The following is a 17932-nucleotide window of genomic DNA, read 5'->3' on the forward strand; positions in this document are numbered from 1 at the left end:
CTTGTCCGACCCTATCCGGGTAGTCGCTGGTTTGAGACAAGGATGTATACTATCACCGCTACTGTTTCTCATCGTAATCGACGAAATCATGGTAGGTGCAATTGACCGTGTACCGAACCGTGGGCTGCTTTGGCAGCCTATCACCATGGATCTACTCAACGACTTCGATTTGGCTGATGATGTTGCTCTACTAGCACAACGGCGCTCTGATATGCAGAGTAAGCTCAATGACCTAGCAGAACGCTCCTCTGCGGCGGGTCTCACCATCAACGTCAACAAGACCAAATCGGTCTATATCAACACGGGCAACCCTTCCAACTTTACGGTAGCGAGGCAAGCAGTGGAGAAGTTCGAAAGTTTCCAAAATCATGGCAGCCAAATAGCGTCGGACGGCGGGACCAAGAGCGACATAGGTGCACGAATCAAGAAGGCGAGGGCTGCCTTTATGAGTTTACGAAACGTATGGAGATCCAACCAGATAAGTCAACGCACCAAAATCCGAATTTTCAACTCGAACGTGAAATATGTCTTGTTATACGCCAGCGAGACGTGGTGCAGGTCTTCATCAACCGATGCCTGCGGTATATAATTCGTGCCTGGTGGCCTCACAACTGGATCTCGAATGCCGAGCTCCATCGTCGATGTCATCAGAAGCCGATAGCAACAGAAATTCGAGAGCGAAAGTGGAGGTGGGTCGGCCACACACTTCGACGGGGCGGAAACGAAATCTGCAAGCAAGCGCTTGATTGGAATCCGGCAGGACATCGCAGCAGAGGCAGACCCAGGGGCTCATGGCAGCGGAGCCTCAATAAGGAAATTAAGCAAGTCGATAGGAATCTGACCTGGGCCCAGGTCAAGGCAAAAGCGAGCAGCCGCCCAGGATGGAAGTCTTTCACGTTGGCCCTTTGCACCGCTGGTGGTGCACAGGACCCTTAAGTAAGTAAGTAAGTAAGTGTGGATTATGAGATGCTCGATGACCCTGGAGGGATCGATTTTGCTTACTGAGCAGAAAATCATGGATTTAACCCCAAGCTCTTCCACAGCACAATAAATCGCCACCATCATTTGTATATTTGATATTGAATATTAACCTCGGAAACTATTTGCATATCAAGCGAAAACGTAGTCCTGTATTGTCGCGAAACGTTATGGTTCTGAGATGCTCGATGACCCTGGAGGGATCGTTTTTGCTAACTGAGCAGAAAATCATAGGTTTAATCCCAAGCTCTTCGTCATGACTCTTAAAATTCATGATCACTAAACAAAATGAATATGTTCTGTTGATAGCCGGCTATCGAGAGATTAAATAAACAATACATACTTTTGGTTGCATCGCCAACTTGAGGTGAATCCTAACCGAATACCCTACCCAACCCTCCAACTCCGTAGCACTTATGAGGGTGTCGCTAAGTCGGTGGCCTTTCGTTAAGTAAGTACTACATCAACATTTCCTTCCCTATACCTAGTTATGGTAAAGATGGGCGTGGCCGGGAATAGCGACAGTCATGCTTCTGTTACTCTTGTTTAGGTTGGACCCAATGTTTACTCTCCAGCATTATTCATGAAAGTAGTCTAACTGAGAATTTCAGAAGAGACGTGAGTGTCGCTAGTATCCAATCTACGAAGTATATCATAACAACGCTAACGCTAACAGTGAAGTTATTATTTTGTTTTAAATCTTGAAATCAAGATGAAAGTATATGGATTCGAAAAAAAATCGTTGTGCTCAGAAAACAAGACTATTTCAGACGTTGTATAAAAACCGCTAATATTTTTCAAAGTTATAGAACCCAATTGATCCCAAAATTATGGCTGGCGTTATGGCAAATAATGCACATAAAGAAAATGATCAGTTCCACGTCAAATGACGCATTGGAAAAACTGGACGCGTTTGTCACTGCACAATGGGTCGTCCATATAACCAGTTCTTAAGGTCCGACCTCTAAACATCAACGTTCTGCCCAAATTTCAGAATACATATCTGATTTCAAACCAAAACGAACATTCTTCAGAGGTCGAATACATAACATTTCCCATTTTCGAAAAAAAAATAAGGGATAGGTTAGGCTGGTTAGGCTAAAATGGTTCAAAAGGTAGCTGTTGATTTTACTTTATGATTACCGCAAAGACAACGAACCATCCTGCGTCATTGCGGTTTTCGCGAAGGGTTTTCATGTCTCATGTGGCTGTGTATTCAAATCTATAGACAACATCCATGTTTAAGCAATTTTTGCAGCCACTTAAAACAAAACCTTTCTTTGATGTGAGGATAGACACAAGCGGATACCCAGAACAGAAGAGAAACCGTTAAGATTAAAAAATACGCATCATACCAACAAGGGGGGGGGGTAAATCCCGACATAAACCTACTTGTCCACTTCGTCAGAAGATGGGTTTTATTTTTGGAATGATTCCAAGTTAATTTTCGTTCATCGCTCACTGGATGCCTGTCGCAGAGGAGGTATCTGGAACAGGATTTATAAGATTCCATTTCGTCATTACCGTAAATGGGGGGGAAGTTGATTGGGACGCCTAATTGTAGACAATTAATAACAATTTACCACATAAAGCCGTTCTTAGGAAAATTCTAATCTCACAGATTCCACGTTGTTTTATTGAGCAGGTTAAATTCTTTTCAGATTTATGTTTCCCCTGTTCTACGGTACTCACAAAGCACACACAAAAACAACTCGGTGTTCGTTTTATATGATTTGAATTTTCTTGGAAAGAGGTGCTAATAAGATTTAATTCGTGGTTGTATGGGGTTTCATAAAAGATCTCATGAGAGTTTCTCAACTATTTGCCGGGTAACATTTTATGGTTGATTTTGATTGAACATTGAAATACCGTGGACCCCCGGTAATCTGACCGTATTAAATCTGAACACTATTTAGTTTAAACCCCGCTAATCTGCATGCCGTGCAAGCTAAACATTGCTCAAACGTCATCTAGCACATGGCATAGAGTAAAGTGAAATGGAACCATCCGAAAAGGAACGCAGAATTAAAAGCCAACAGCAAATAAGGTTAGCAGAAACTCTTTTTTCCTATGGTCATAGGGATACTATACTATAGGTTGTTGAGAATTACAATCTCTGCAATCATCGCACCTCCATCATTGTACCCCTAGCAGGTTTGGACAACTCTGTGTTATTGTCCAACTGCTGCGTGTATATAGCTGGGATGGGACGTGCTGTCAAATCAGCCTACTGATAATTCTTGTGTGAAATTGGTTCCAAACGTAAACAAATCCTGTAGGTTTCTTATGGCTTGTTTACGTTTGGAACCAGTTATGCAAGGTAGGCGTAGATTGTTCGTATTTGACAGACAACTTCCCCCCCCCCCCTTGGTATATAGAGCTTTTTGACGTTTAATCGGTGCACACTACTGCACCATTTAGTGGGAAAACAAACCATCCATTCATTCATGTGTGCTAGATAGAGAAAGACGATTAAACGTCAAAAAGGTCTATGTGTGTGTATTTCGTATTGTTTCTATTACCAACTTGACAACTTTGTAAGTGAAGAGAAATAAATAAGGGGAAACATGTCAGAAGGGTCTAACTCGAAACGTAAACAATGACTTGGATCGTCGGTTTCTTACGAATGACAATTGTTAACACACCCACTCAAACTAACTAAATCATCTGACAAAGAAATGATCGTTCTATGAACTGGTGTAGTTAGATCCCGTGGGTGTGTGGTCTTTCACGGGAAATCGACGTTCAAAGTCATTGTTTACGTTTTGAGTTATACCAACAATCAATACGAAACTAACGATTTTAAATTGGCTCACCACTTTAGTAGCCTATTGGTCCCAAGCAAACGATTAACGTACCCTATTCTAGTTGAAATTCTATTACTACACTATGTTTGTTTTGATTCGCTATGAAAGTTTGACAGATAACATCAGGGGTGTGTGGATTCATGCAGAACATGCAGGGGTGAGTGAAATAGCTTGGGACTGCTTGGGACCGTTGTTCTGGTACTGAGTGAACCAAAAATAATAATGATTTTCTTCGGGACCCAGTGGTCTTAGAGTTACCTCTATGCTAATAATATCGGTGGTAGAGAACTCTATAGATGAACATTCGAGCAGAAGAGTTCCTACCACAAACGAAGTGACAGACGGAGCGGCTCGAAAACTTCGGTGACTAACCTGCTATTGCAATTTTTCAGTGTACCACATGGCAACACCACTACTACTGGATTGTACCACATGGCAACACTACTATTGGATTGAACTAGCATTTTCACCAAATGTACTAGAATATTTTGGTTCTATCTCTTTCACTCTACTCAAAACTGAAATGCATAAAAAAATGACAAAATGATACGCACTCTTTGCACACTGTCAAAGAATCATTGTACACAAAATCAACTTTCTTCAAATCAAAACAAAAAAACTAACCCATCTGGTGGATGATGGCACAAGCTTCCAAGAAAATTCTATTACAGTGAACCACATTATTTAAATGGATTTCTTCGCCAGTTAGTCGTCTGTCACTTCGTTTGTGGTTCGCGTGTAAAGGGCCTTAGAAAGTTTGTTTACAAATGCTTTTGTGCCGTTATCAAATGTTATGCCTGAAATGATACACTCTTTGCACACTGTCAAAGATCATTGCACACAAAATCAACTTTGTTCAAATCAAATCAAAAATACTAGTCCATCTGGTGGCTGATGGCACAAGCTTCTATAAGAAAATTCTATTACAGCAAACCACATTATTTTAAATGATTTCTTCGCCAGTTAGTCGTCTGTCACTTCGTTTGCGGTTACAGAGTCGCCGTCAACGCCGTCTGCGCCAGACGCAGGTGTTAATATTGTCACTATAAGTGACTGTGGGTGTTAAGTGATCGACCTAGGGAAAGCGGACTAACTCAAAGCAACAATCAATACGAAACTAACAATTTTAAATTGGCTCGCCACTTTATTAGCCTATTGGTCCCAAGCAAACGATTAACGTACCCTATTCTAGTTGAAATTCTTTTACTACACTATGTTTGTTTTGATTCGCTATGAAAGTTTGACAGATAACATCAGGGGTGTGTGGATTCATGCAGAACATGCAGGGGTGAGTGAAATAGCTTGGGACTGCTTGGGACCGTTGTTCTGGTACTGAGTGAGCCAAAAATAATAATGATTTTCTTCGGGACCCAGTGGTCTTAGAGTTACCTCTATGGTTATACCACAGACAAACAGACATAACACTCGCAAGTTGTTCATCGAACAAGCATTTAACGGTCAATTTAAACGTATCGTAATTGGTAGTACCGCCACCTGTGGCGCGCATAGTCATTTCCCTTGAGTTTGACGTTTACACATTACCGCCATCTGTTCAGCGTACTACCCACCACAGTGTACTCAACAGATGGCGGTAATGTTTTAGCGACGATGTTTTACAGTGAGAAATATTCAATGTGTTATGTCTGTTTGTCTGTGGTTATACCCTTCTGACATGTTTTCCCTGAAATGTAATCTTTCTATTTCGCTACCCGAAAAAAATAATTATAATAAAACAACGAAATACCCTAATAAAAAATAACCATAAACGAACGACAACCCAAATAATAGAACTATTCCACAAATGGTTTGGATGATACCCGGAACACGTCGTTAAGCAAAATAACCATAACAATTTTATTAGGGTAACCATTATTTTTACTGTTGAATTTTGAGTACATTAAAATGTATTGTTAAATTATTGTACGGGAGACAAAATAGATTTTGATTTTTAACGATACAATCATAGAGATAACTCTAAGACCAGAAGGTCCCGAAGAAACGTGCTCAAGTTTTGGCACAGCTCTGGTACTATCTTCGGTCCCAAGCTAATCAATGCACCCCTCGAAACAGTAAATTCCACGAACCCCTTATTTTATCTGTCAAACTTTCATAGCGAATCAAAACAAACATAGTGTAGTACTAGAATTTCCTCTAGAATGGGGTACGCGTATAGATGTACTTGGGACCAATAGGCTAGTCAAGTAGTGAGCCAATTTAAAATCGTTAGTTTCCTCCGGTTGGTACGACTGTTGTCCGTCGTAGATGGTGAGTCTGTTCCTAGGGGAAGATCACTTGAGGTATATTTATTGTAACATCAAACAATTAAATGTATTTAATGTAATACATCCATCCATGCATGAAAAGTTTTGTCCTGTTTTGTTGTTCGCCTTGGTTCATTCAAATCCATACTCCTGACTCAAGAAATTTATTTCAGAAGCTCCTCGACCATCATAAATCTCCACCGGAATCGTGCACAACCTCCTCCACCAAAAACGCGAGAAAACTCCGTTGAAATTCGCTGGAACCTCCGTTGGCAGCCCCGAAAATCTCCACTGAAATTGACCGGAACCCTCGCAGCCATGAACAGGTGAAAACTCCGGCGAAACTTCCCGCGAAAATTGAGATGCTGCCAACGGAGGTTCCCAGAGACTTTCGACGGAGTTTCCCTGCATTGTCGGCGAAGGAGGTTCTGCACAATACCAGTGAAGAGATTGGATGCTGCTGACAGAAGTTCCAGGGAATATCGACGGCGTTTTCTCGCGTTCTCGGCGGACGAGGTTGCACGTGATTTCGATGATTTTGGATGCTGCCAGTGGGAGTTCTTGGGAATTCCAACGGATTTTCCTTGCCTTCTCGGCGGATAAGTTTCTGCATGATTTCGGGGAAGATTTTACATGCTGCCAACGAAGGTTCTAGGATTTTTGTTTGTCTTGATAAAGGGTTCATCCACCGGGATTACGTTTGACTCGGTTTGACTAAATGAATTACATTGAGGCTACATTGAGTCTGTTGCTGTTGACAAATAAATAAATTAAAATTACATAAAGTATGACCCAAAAACCAATGCGAAATTCCGATGCCATGTTCACAATGTTCTTCACAATGTTGATGGATGTTTCCTATTTTGCCAGCGGAGGTACCAATTTCATCGGAATTTTCTCGCATTCGCGGTGGTGATTGTTGGTGCTGCCAACGGAAGTTTCAGGAAATCTCTACGGTATTATCTCGTGTTTTCGGTGGAGGAGCTTCCGCATGTTTCCGGTGGAGATTTCCGATGATGCCTACGGAGGTTCTACGGAATTTCGACGGAGTTGTCCCGCGTTCTCGGCGGAGCAGGTTTTGCGTGATTTCAATGTTGGCAGTGGAAGTGGAAGTTCTGGAGGGAGCTTCTGCAGGATTTCGTTGGAGATTTTCGTTGCTGCCGGAGGCGCTTGCAGGAAATTTCTCGTGAATTCTCTACTCCACCGAAATCGTGAAGAGCGAAGAGTTTTCTTTTCCTGTTGTGTTTGTTTATCTTCGCATCGATGCATGTAGAGGTGTCAGCAAAAAAGCGCATGCTTTGTTTTGATGTTCACATCCCACAGAATGGTTGATACAAACGATGGAAATTAAATGCATTTATTTTTAAATTAAATGCATATTGAACCTGTATTCCAAAAGTGAGACGCCCCTAGGTCTGTTCCATGTATTATCTAAGAGGAAGAAGAGACAACTGACTTCTTTTTGTCTGTGACGTGTTCTTCTTCTCTGGCGGAAATGACCGTGCAAAAACTATTTCACTATGGACGAGGGACGCAGTCGACTGTCAAAATACAAAAAAAAAAATTACCGGTTGTAAAAAGTCTAGCGTTTCTATACGTTCGCCCGACCAATCAGGCGCTGGTTCACGTTTGACAGAAAATTGGTTAATAAAAGTCCCCCTATTGTCTCCACTTCCTCTTAAAGGGTGTACCGTTTAAAATCCGCACTCACTGAAATTGCTCTAACGTCTGTTCCGTTGGGTAAAATTAATTGAAATTTTGCCTACACAGCAAAAAAAAAATGTAATATCGATTAATGTAATTCAAGCTGATGTATGAAATAATGATGTAATAGCAAAAATCAGATACAATATTACATCAATGGATGTAATTTTGTTCGCAAGATCGATGTACATCGTACAACGTTATATTACACAACCGATGGATTGACCTGGTTGCAGCAGTTTGGATGTAATATTCAACAACATTTTTTTCTGTGTAGACATACTTTAATTTGTATTGTTTAAACTCTGTGGGTTTATTCCATCAGGTGCGCAAAAGTTTTCAAAATGGCGGCGAAAGAACAGTGCGTGCCCGAAAAAGTTTTGCACGAGTACTTTGAGAATAAGGATCTGTCGCATCGTGCCAGCGGAAAATAAGTTGGGAATCGTGAATTCCACGGTGTCTGGTATCATAAAACGGTTCGAAGTACGGCTGACTGTTGATCGGAAGCGAAGATCCAGAAAAAAAAGCCGTCAGGTCAACGAGAACGATAAGAAACGCGTGGTTGGGGCTTTAAACGGAAACCGAACGCCTCAGTTCGAGACACAAACGAAGTGACAGACGGAGCGGCTCGAAAACTTTGGTGACTAACCTGCTATTGCAATTTTTCAGTGTACCACATGGCGACACCACTACTACTGGATTGTACCATAGAGGTAACTCTAAGACAAGAAGGTCCCGAAATAACGTGCTCATCTTTTTGGCTCAGCTCTGGTACTCTCTTCGGTCCCAAGCTAATCGATTCACCCCTCAAAACATAGGAAAAACCAATAACCCCTCATTTTATCTGTCAAACTTTCATAGCAAATCAAAACAAACATTGCGTAGTACTAGAATTTTGACTAGAATAGGGTACGTTAATCGTTTGCTTGGGACCAATAGGCTACTAAAGTGGTGAGCCAATTTAAAATCGTTAGTTTCGTACTGATTGTTGATTGTACCACTTGGCTTGAATTAGCATTTTCACCAAATGTACTAGAATGTTTTGGTTCTATCTCTTTCACTCTACTCAAAACTGAAATGCATAAAAAATGACAAAATGATACACTCTTTGCACACTGTCAAAGAATCATTGAACACAAAATCAACTTTGTGCAAAACCAATACAAAAATACTATCCCATCTGGTGGATGTTGGCACAAGCTTCTAAGAAAATTCTATTACAGCGAACCATATTATTTTAATTGGTCAGTTAGTCGTCTGTCACTTCGTTTGTGGTTCGAGATTGTTGAGATGGCAACCACTGCACTCCATGGGCCCCCACTGTTTTTCCACACCACTGGAGTATTTTCGGCTGCGGCCGTTTTGACAGTTGCATTTCCGTTTTTATTACAACCAAATCAAACAAAGTACATGTTGTTTTTATTTTCTCTCTATCAATCCGTGAGTTTTTTTTTCCTTTGTTTGCCCATCCGAAAACCTCTTCAGGTTATGGGCCCAGGTTACGTTTCGCGTGTTTTTTGTCCGAAAGTAATTATCGGTTTCGTCGGGCGTTATGACGGAGGAAAAATCGGTGTTGCTGTTGTCGCTGTTCGATGGCTCTAATTTCGCGGCATGGAAATTCCGCATGGCGATACTCCTAGATGAGCACGAGCTTTTGGAGCGTGTGCGGACTGACGTCGCGGATTTGGACGAGCTGCAGGAGCAGCGGGGCGACACGCCGCAGAGGAAGGAAGAAAGGAAAAAGGCCCTGGAAAAGCGAATTAAGAAAGATCGCCGCTGCAAATCGCTGCTCGTTTCAAGGATACACGACTCGCAGCTAGAGTATATCCACGACAAGCAATCACCGAAAGACATCTGGGATGCACACCACCGGGTGTTCGAGCGTCGCAGCATCGCCAGCCGGATGCACTTGAAGCGACAAATGCTGACGATGCGGTTCGAAGGAGGTAAACTGCAGGATCACTTCCTCTTGTTTGACAAGTTGGTCCGAGAGTACCGTGCCACTGGGGCTGCTTTGGATGACTTGGACGTTGTGTGTCACCTGCTCCTCACGCTGAGATCGTCGTATGCCGGTGTTGTGACGGCATTGGAGACCATGCCTGAGGAGAACTTGTCTCTCGAATTCGTCAAATGTCGCCTGCTTGACGAAGAGACGAAGCGGAAAGGCATGGATATGTCTTCCCATTCCGAATCGGGTGCAGCGTTCTACGGATCGAAGCCGGCAAGGAAGCTGAAATGTTTTGGCTGCAAAAAGGAAGGCCACAAGCTGGCCGAGTGTCCAGAGAAGAAGAACAAGTCCACTCGGAAGCAGAAGCAGAACTCGAAGGCGAATATGGCGGAGTCTGGCGAACGGAAGAGTGTTTGTTTCGTGAGTGTCAACAGAGTGAACCTTTCCGAGGAGAACCGAACGCAGCGGTTCATCGACTCGGGAGCTACGGATCATCTTGTGCGTGACAAAGGATTATTCTGTGAGTTGCATCGTTTGAAGAAGCCCATCGAGATTGCGGTGGCTAAGGATGGCGAAACGATTCGAGCGGAATACTCCGACATGGTGAAGGTGGTAGCGGTGGTTCAAGGTAAGCCAGTAGACTGTACAATTAAAAACGCTCTGTACGTTCCGCAGCTGCGTTGCAATTTGTTTTCGGTGTTTCGCGTCGAGCAGGCTGGAATGCGCGTCGTTTTTGAGACTGGAAAAGTAAACATTTACAGTGGTTCGGAAATCGTCGCGTGCGGTTCGTTGAAGAATAAATTGTATGGACTAGACCTTTACTCCGAAAGGCACAGTGCGGATGATGCCTCGTTGTTGACGTGTGGTCGAGTGCAGAAAGGTTCGAACTGTGGCACCGTCGGTATGGACATTTAAATGAAAGAAGCTTGAAGTGTTTGGTGCAGAACAAAATGGTATCGGGACTGAAGTTGAATGCAACTGGTGCGACCGGTGATACCATCGTTTGCGAACCGTGCGTAGTGGGTAAACAAACGCGGAAGCCTTTATCGTCGCGTGAAGAACGAAGATCGTCGCGAGTGCTCGAGCTTGTGCATACGGACGTTTGTGGGCCGGTGACGCCGGTTGGACTTGACGGAATGAAATACTTCGTGACGTTCATCGATGACTGGAGCCACTTCACGGTGGTGTATCTGATAAAGTCGAAAGACGAGGTAGCGGAGTGTTTCGAGGAGTACGAGGCATTCGTCACGGCGAAGTTTGAGCGTCTGATCACGCGGCTGAAGTGCGATAACGGCGGCGAATATCGAGGCAAGCGATTCCAAATGTTTTGCAAACGCAAAGGCATCCAAATCGAGTGGACGGTGCCATATACGCCGGAGCAGAACGGGCTGAGCGAGCGAATGAATAGGACGCTCGTTGAAAAGGTGCGAGCCATGATGGACGATTCGGCGGTGGACAAGAGGTTCTGGGGGCAAGCTGTGTTGACGGCGGCCTACCTAGTCAATAGGAGTCCGACTGCAGTGCTCGAGAAGAAGCAAACTCCGTTCGAGCTGTGGGAATCGAGAAAGCCTGATGTGTTGAACATTCGGGTTTTCGGCTGTGATGTGTTCGTTCACGTGCCGATGGAACTACGGCGGATTTTGATCCCAAGGCGTGGAAAGGACTCCTCGTCGGCTATGCGCACAATGGATATCGTGTCTGGGATCCTGTAAAGAAGACAATCGTGACAGCGCGCGATGTAGACTTCGTCGAAACAGGGCGTCCGCAGCGGAAGCAGATCAATGCCGACAAGCAGTTGATTGAAGAGGCACCGGCGAGCGTCGAGGAGATCGACGACGACTGCGACGTTGGTCCTGAGGAAGAAGACGTTTCAGACGATTAATACAACTCCGCTGATGGTGAAGAAGCTGATGATGACAACTTGGGTGATGAAGCCCCTGGTCAAACTGGAGACGGACGGCCTCAACGAGTACGGTCGGCACCTGCATGGCATAAGGATTTCGACGTGGAATACGCCAGTTTTGCTTTGAACGCCATGAACTTCATTGAGGACATTCCGAATTCGATCGCCGAGTTGAAGTAGCGTTATTACTGGCCAAAGTGGAAGACTACGATGAACGAGGAGATGAGTTCCATGAAGCGGAATAAAACTTGGACGCTGGTCAAGCTGCCACCTGGGCGGAAGGCGATCACCTGTAAATGGGTCTTCAAGGTAAAGCGTGGCGGCGACGGGAAGTCGGATCGGTTCAAGGCAAGGCTCGTTGCGAGAGGCTTTACACAGAAGCAAGGCTTCGATTATACAGATACGTATTCTCCAGTAGTGAAGCTCGACACGCTGCGGGCTGTACTTGCGTTGGCCAACGAGAACCGGATGTTCGTTCACACCATGGATGTCAAGACCGCGTTTTTGAACGGCAAGTTAGCAGAGGAGATTTATATGACCCAGCCGGAAGAGTTCCAGCAAGGAAGTGAACTGGTCTGTCGGCTAAACCGCTCTATATACGGGTTAAAACAAGCGTCCCGAGCGTGGAACGACAGGTTCCATAGTTTTATCAGCAAGCTGGAATTTGTTCGGAGCACCAACGATATGTGCCTCTACACGCGTGGAACTGGGAAGGAGAAGATGATCCTTGTGATCTACGTTGACGATATTTTGCTGGCCAGCTCGTCGTTGCAGATGCTGGAGTCAGTGAAACGCAAGTTGGCGGAGGAGTTTGAGATGACCGACGAAGGTGAGATCAAACAATTCCTTGGTATGCAAGTCGATCGTGACCGGAAGGCAGGAGTTCTGAAGATCAGTCAGTGGGACTACTTCGAAGGGCTGTTGCGACGCTTTGGCATGGTGGATTGCAAACCCGTTTCGACGCCGATGCAGAACCGGCTGAGACTGAAGAAGGGAGACGAGAAGCAGAGAACGTCTAAGCCCTACCGCGAACTGGTGGGGTGTTTGACGTACGCGTCGATCACAACGAGACCGGATCTGGCGGCGGTTGTGAACTTTTTCAGCCAGTTCCAGTCGTGCCCGAATGAAGAACACTGGATCCACCTGAAACGGATTCTCCGCTACATCAAGGGAACGACGGACGTTGGTCTAGTGTATAAGGTGGAAAAAAATGTACCGTTGCTGCAAGTCTTCTGTGACGCGGACTGGGCGAACGATCCGAATGATCGCCGTTCGGTTTCCGGCTGCGTGATGAAGTTGTATGAGAGTACCGTCAGTTGGCTTACGAGGAAACAGCAGAGCAGACCGTATCATTGTCATCGACGGAGGTGGAGCTAGCGGCGTTATGCACAGCTGCGTGTCACACCATGTGGATGATGCGGTTGCTGGCAGATTTGGGGAAGCCGTTGAACGGAGCTGTCCCAATCTATGAGGATAACCAGTCCACGATCAAGATCGCCGAGGATTCTAAGGACTACAAGCGGCTGAAACACGTCGATACCAAGTTCCACTTCCTGCGTGAGTTGGTACAACAAGGTAAGATCGAAATCAAGTTCGTGCGATCGGCAGAGCAACAGGCGGACCTTATGACTAAGGGTCTACCGGCAGCTGTCTTCAAGGTTCTTCAGTCCAAGCTAGGATTGGAGACGTGCTGTGCTTGAGCAGGGGTGTTGAGATGGCAACCACTGCACTCCATGTGCCCCCACTGTTTTTCCACACCACTGGAGTATTTTCGGCTGCGGCCGTTTTGACAGTTGCATTTCCGTTTTTATTACAACCAAATCAAACCAAGTGAATACACGTTGTTTTTATTTTCTCTCTATCAATCCGTGAGTTTTTTTTCCTTTGTTTGCCCATCCGAAAACCTCTTCAGAGATGTGGCTAAAAAGTTGCATGTGAGCAAGACTTTTGTGCAAAATACCAAAACTCGAGCTGGACTACGTACGTTTAAGGTTCAGAAGTCCCCAAACCGTGACGAGAAACAGAATACGGAAGAAGTTAACGAAACCACACTGCTGCGTAATGGATGACGAGACATATGTGAAGGCAGACTTGAATCAGATTCCAGGAAACCTGTATGTGACTGTCAATAAGGATAAGTGTGATGTTCCCGAGAACCTCCGAACACAGAAGATGTCGAAGTTCACCAAGAAGTTCTTAATTTGACAAGCGATTTGTACTTGCGGGAAGCGGAGTCCACCTTTCGTTACCGCAAACACCATGAATGGACAGGTGTATTTGGAAGAGTGTCTCCAAAAGCGGCTTCTCCCTCTCCTGAAGGCTCACGACGGTTTGATGATCTTCTGGCCGGATTTGGCATCATGCCCCTACACGAAGGACGTGCTAGAGTGGTATAAGGCGAATGATGTCGATGTCGCCCGCAGATTGTCCATTTCATCAAACAAACGGAAGCACCGAGTGTTACTCGTCAGTATCTAGCAGCAAACTGACGGCAAATCTGGACAAATATAACGATGTGACAGCTGAATTCAAGTGAACGAAGTGCCTTATTCTTATTGGTCAACGGAAAGCTTGAGCACCGATTGAACAGAACCGATGGTGAAAACTGTCAAACTTTCATAGCAATTCAAAACAAACATTGTGTAGTACTAGAATTTCGACTAGAATGGGGTACGTTAATCGATTTGCTTGGGACCAATATGCTAGTCAAGTAGTGAGCCAATTTAAAATCGTTAGTTTCGTATTGATTGTTGCTGTAACGCTGCCTGTGAAACACTGCAGCACGAGTTCAGTGAATTTGATGACGCAGACTCTCGATAGAAGAACTATTAAGGCCTCAACTGCTAGGCCTAAAATACAACACAGCTCGCAGAGCTTCTACACTCCTAGAACGTCCCTTGAACTTCTACGCAGCTTCCTGAAGTTCTACGAAGTCTTCTGAAGATCTACGAAGTTTCTTCAATTCCTACAACGATCCCCTGAACTTTTACGAAGTAGCCTGAAATCAAATGATGTTCTCTTAACCTACCTGCATCCAACGCAAATTTTAAAAGTAACGGTGCAGACATGTGAAGACATTTCGTTCATCTCGATGACGATTGGTTTCAAAATACCCTATTCAACAACCCAAATCAGTAAATGTTTTGAAACCTGGAGAAACCCTATGAGCGTGTACGACAAATTGGCAACTTTCCACTTTCTAATCGCATTATAAACGCCACCAAACAATCATCACCCCCTATTCATTTGCGATCCTGTGAAGCTAATTGTCCCTTTCTCATAACCTTTTTCTTTCAGAGAAGGCCGCCGGTTGTTTATGTGCCACATGCTCGTGGTGCTGATAATACCGATAGTGGCCGTCGTGCTGCAGAACAGCATCCTACTGCGCCAGCAAATTACGAAATACGAGACAACGAAGCGTGTTGGCGAAGAGGTATGGGATGATTATAAATTAGAACTCAATCCTTTTATTTATCCGCCTTCGTTTGAGTCTTGCTCTCTAGATCCGCATGACCATCAACATAACCAGCCTGGTGCGGGTCGTGCAGACTGAGCGTAAACTGTTGACCTACTTTGTGTTGACCCGGAAGAACCGACCCGCCGTCGAGCAAGCCTTTGTCGAAACGGATCTGGTCCTAAGCGGACTGATTGCCCGCAGCAAGGAATGGGACATCGAATTCGACGAGCGCTCCAATCAGACCATCGCCGGAGATCTCAGGTATGGAAAGATTAATGAAATTGTTCGTTTTATGAATTTGAGCCCCGATTTTTATGCAAAGATTTACATTTCAAGCGAAACCAGGGACTTGCTGATGAGGTGAAAGCATTCACTTTTCCTCAAGGATGGCATTACAGACAAAAAGACGTTCAACATTTTAGTTATTGCATGCGTTAAAACAGAAGCTTAGTTTATTCCTGGCAAATGTGATACGTCTGTTTGTCTGTGGTGATAGATTATGTGTATTTTCTAACAAACATAAATTCCTCTCTGGTTACAGACCTCATTCTCCGGCGGAGATCATTAATACCTCAATAGGGGTGTACTTTGAATCATACAACAACCTGAACCGTCACCTAATAGACCAGATTAGCCAAAGCGTGGGATTATCTTTAAGTGGAGTAATTTGGCGGTAACAACTTCGTAAGAGTGTTTTGTTCTGCTGAATGCTAACCTAAGTTGATCTTTTCGCTTCTCTTCTGCTCAATAGACAGCTGGTCGTGTACAAGAACATAATCGAAGCGGTTGAGAACATCAACATCGCCGCCATCTTGGTGCTTCAGTTCATCCAGCGAAGTCGTCTCGGGTTGGATGACTTTTCACAGTTTGTCCGCAGAGACGCTGCTGCCATGGACCATCTACGAGCGGCGGAAAATTTCATGGCCAACGTCGAGATTACGAACAGCAAGGAGTATGCCGTACTGAGCAAGTGGCGCCACCAGGTGTTGATGAATTCATCTACCGTTGGTCGAGAGGAAGGCCTGGTAGAATACTACCAATCCGTGAACAAGTTCATCCAGAATCTGCTCACCATTCAAACGAATCTTCAGGTAACGGTCCTACAAACGGTTGACGAAGAGATGAGTGACGCCCGGCTGTACCAGACAATCTCTATCGTACTGGTACTGTTGACCATATTCATCAGTCCGGTTCTGGTAATCCTGGTTCGGAATGCTACGGACACAATTCAGGTAAACTACCGGTACACACTGCAATCAAACGGCTAACGACAACAACATCCATTTTCAGGACTTCTCCAATCAACTGATCACCCGAACCCTGGAGCTTCGCAGCGAAAAGAGCAAAGCAGATCGTCTGCTGTACCAAATGCTACCGCCGGCGGTCGTTCGGCAACTGAAACAACAGCGTCAAGTCCCGGCAGAGACGTTCGATTCGGTAACGATCTTCTTCAGCGATATCGTTGGATTCACGTTCATATCCGCTGACAGTACGGCGATGGAAGTGGTCACCATGCTGAACACCCTGTATCGGCTGTTCGATACCATCATCCTGAAGTACGACGTCTACAAGGTGGAGACGATCGGCGACGCGTATATGGTCGTTTCCGGGCTTCCACAGCGCAACGGCGACAAGCATGCCGGCGAGATTGCGATGATGTCACTGGATCTGGTGTGCGGCATCTCCGGATTCATCATACCGCACATGAGGAACAGGACGCTGGAGATACGAGTCGGAATCAACACGGGACCGTGCGTAGCCGGGGTGGTTGGAACAACCATGCCACGGTACTGCCTATTTGGCGATACGATCAATACCGCGTCCAGGATGGAGTCCACCGGGGAACGTAAGCTCTCTCATGATATTATTTGACGGTCTCTTATGAAATTATACAACTTTTTTTTTATGGCAGCCATGAAGATTCACCTGTCGGAAAACACCAAGGCAATCCTGGACAAGCTCGGTGGGTTCAAAATCAAACACCGCGGTACGATCGAAGTGAAGGGGAAAGGAACGATGGATACCTTCTGGCTGTTGGGTCATACCACATACGAGCACCTGTCACCGGATACGGTGATTCCGATATACAAGCCGGAAGTCGTAACGGAACCGGACTTTCTGCAGATAATCTACTGAGAATGGACATGCGAGTATGTGTGAAGGACGAGGACGTGAAAATGGTTAGCTGTTTGTGTAGTGAAATGATTGTTATCGATGTGAGCCCCCTACACAGTGGGGCAAGAGAATCTCTTAGAGGGTCCAACAAATAACTGTCTGATGAAGTGATGTGTAGTTCCTTAAACGTCAGTACCAGTACTGTCAGTAGTAGTAAAAAAAAATCATCAAACACTTTTTATTGCTCCGAAATCCAAGTTCTGGAAGTTAGCAGACGAAATTTATGAATCTTAAGATGTTCCAGGGCATTTCGGTCTTGTACTACCTGAATGGTGGTAAGTGCCAACCCGTATTATCCGAGGATTAAATCCCGATCAAGAATGTCCAGCTGCTTTGAAGTTGACACCAGAGTTAATCAGTCTGTCTTGGAACATCCCCTGCCTGGTGTCGTTGCCAATACTAGATCGCAATGCAGCCCCCGCCAGGCTACTTATCGTCGCAGTCAGGCCATCTGCATGTATTACCAGAACGCTGGTGGGATGAATTCCAACATCGATGATTATCGCTCAGCGGTTTCGGATCGTTGCTTCGACGACTTGGCTCGATACTCGCTCATTGTCAAATCAAGTGTTAGGTTCCGAATACGAGGTTTTTCGATGCGATCGGAATCCGCACAACAGCCGCAAATCTACTGGTGGAGGCGTTCTCATAGCGGTCGGCTCTGGATTGAAGGCAAAAGTTATCGAAAACGGATTCATG

The 17932-nt window shown here is 45.0% G+C and overlaps 1 protein-coding gene across 1 annotated transcript in view; it reads left to right on the forward strand.

Annotated features, from left to right (window-relative positions):
• Positions 1-17335, forward strand: part of LOC135712624 (adenylate cyclase, germination specific-like) — a 71412-nt gene extending 54077 nt beyond the window's left edge. Inside the window, exons 2-7 of the mRNA XM_065235577.1 lie at positions 14899-15034; positions 15105-15319; positions 15600-15731; positions 15810-16290; positions 16349-16904; positions 16971-17335. Coding sequence (XP_065091649.1) covers positions 14899-15034; positions 15105-15319; positions 15600-15731; positions 15810-16290; positions 16349-16904; positions 16971-17194 — 1744 coding nt within the window. The 3' untranslated portion in view covers positions 17195-17335. The remainder of the gene's footprint in view (positions 1-14898; positions 15035-15104; positions 15320-15599; positions 15732-15809; positions 16291-16348; positions 16905-16970) is intronic.
• The last annotated feature ends 597 nt before the right edge of the window (positions 17336-17932 follow it).

Source organism: Ochlerotatus camptorhynchus, unplaced genomic scaffold (genome assembly GCF_037179485.1).
Source record: "Ochlerotatus camptorhynchus isolate MF236.1 unplaced genomic scaffold, CSIRO-AGI_Acam_v1.1 ptg000498l, whole genome shotgun sequence".
In the NCBI taxonomy this organism is placed as follows: domain Eukaryota; kingdom Metazoa; phylum Arthropoda; class Insecta; order Diptera; family Culicidae; genus Ochlerotatus; species Ochlerotatus camptorhynchus.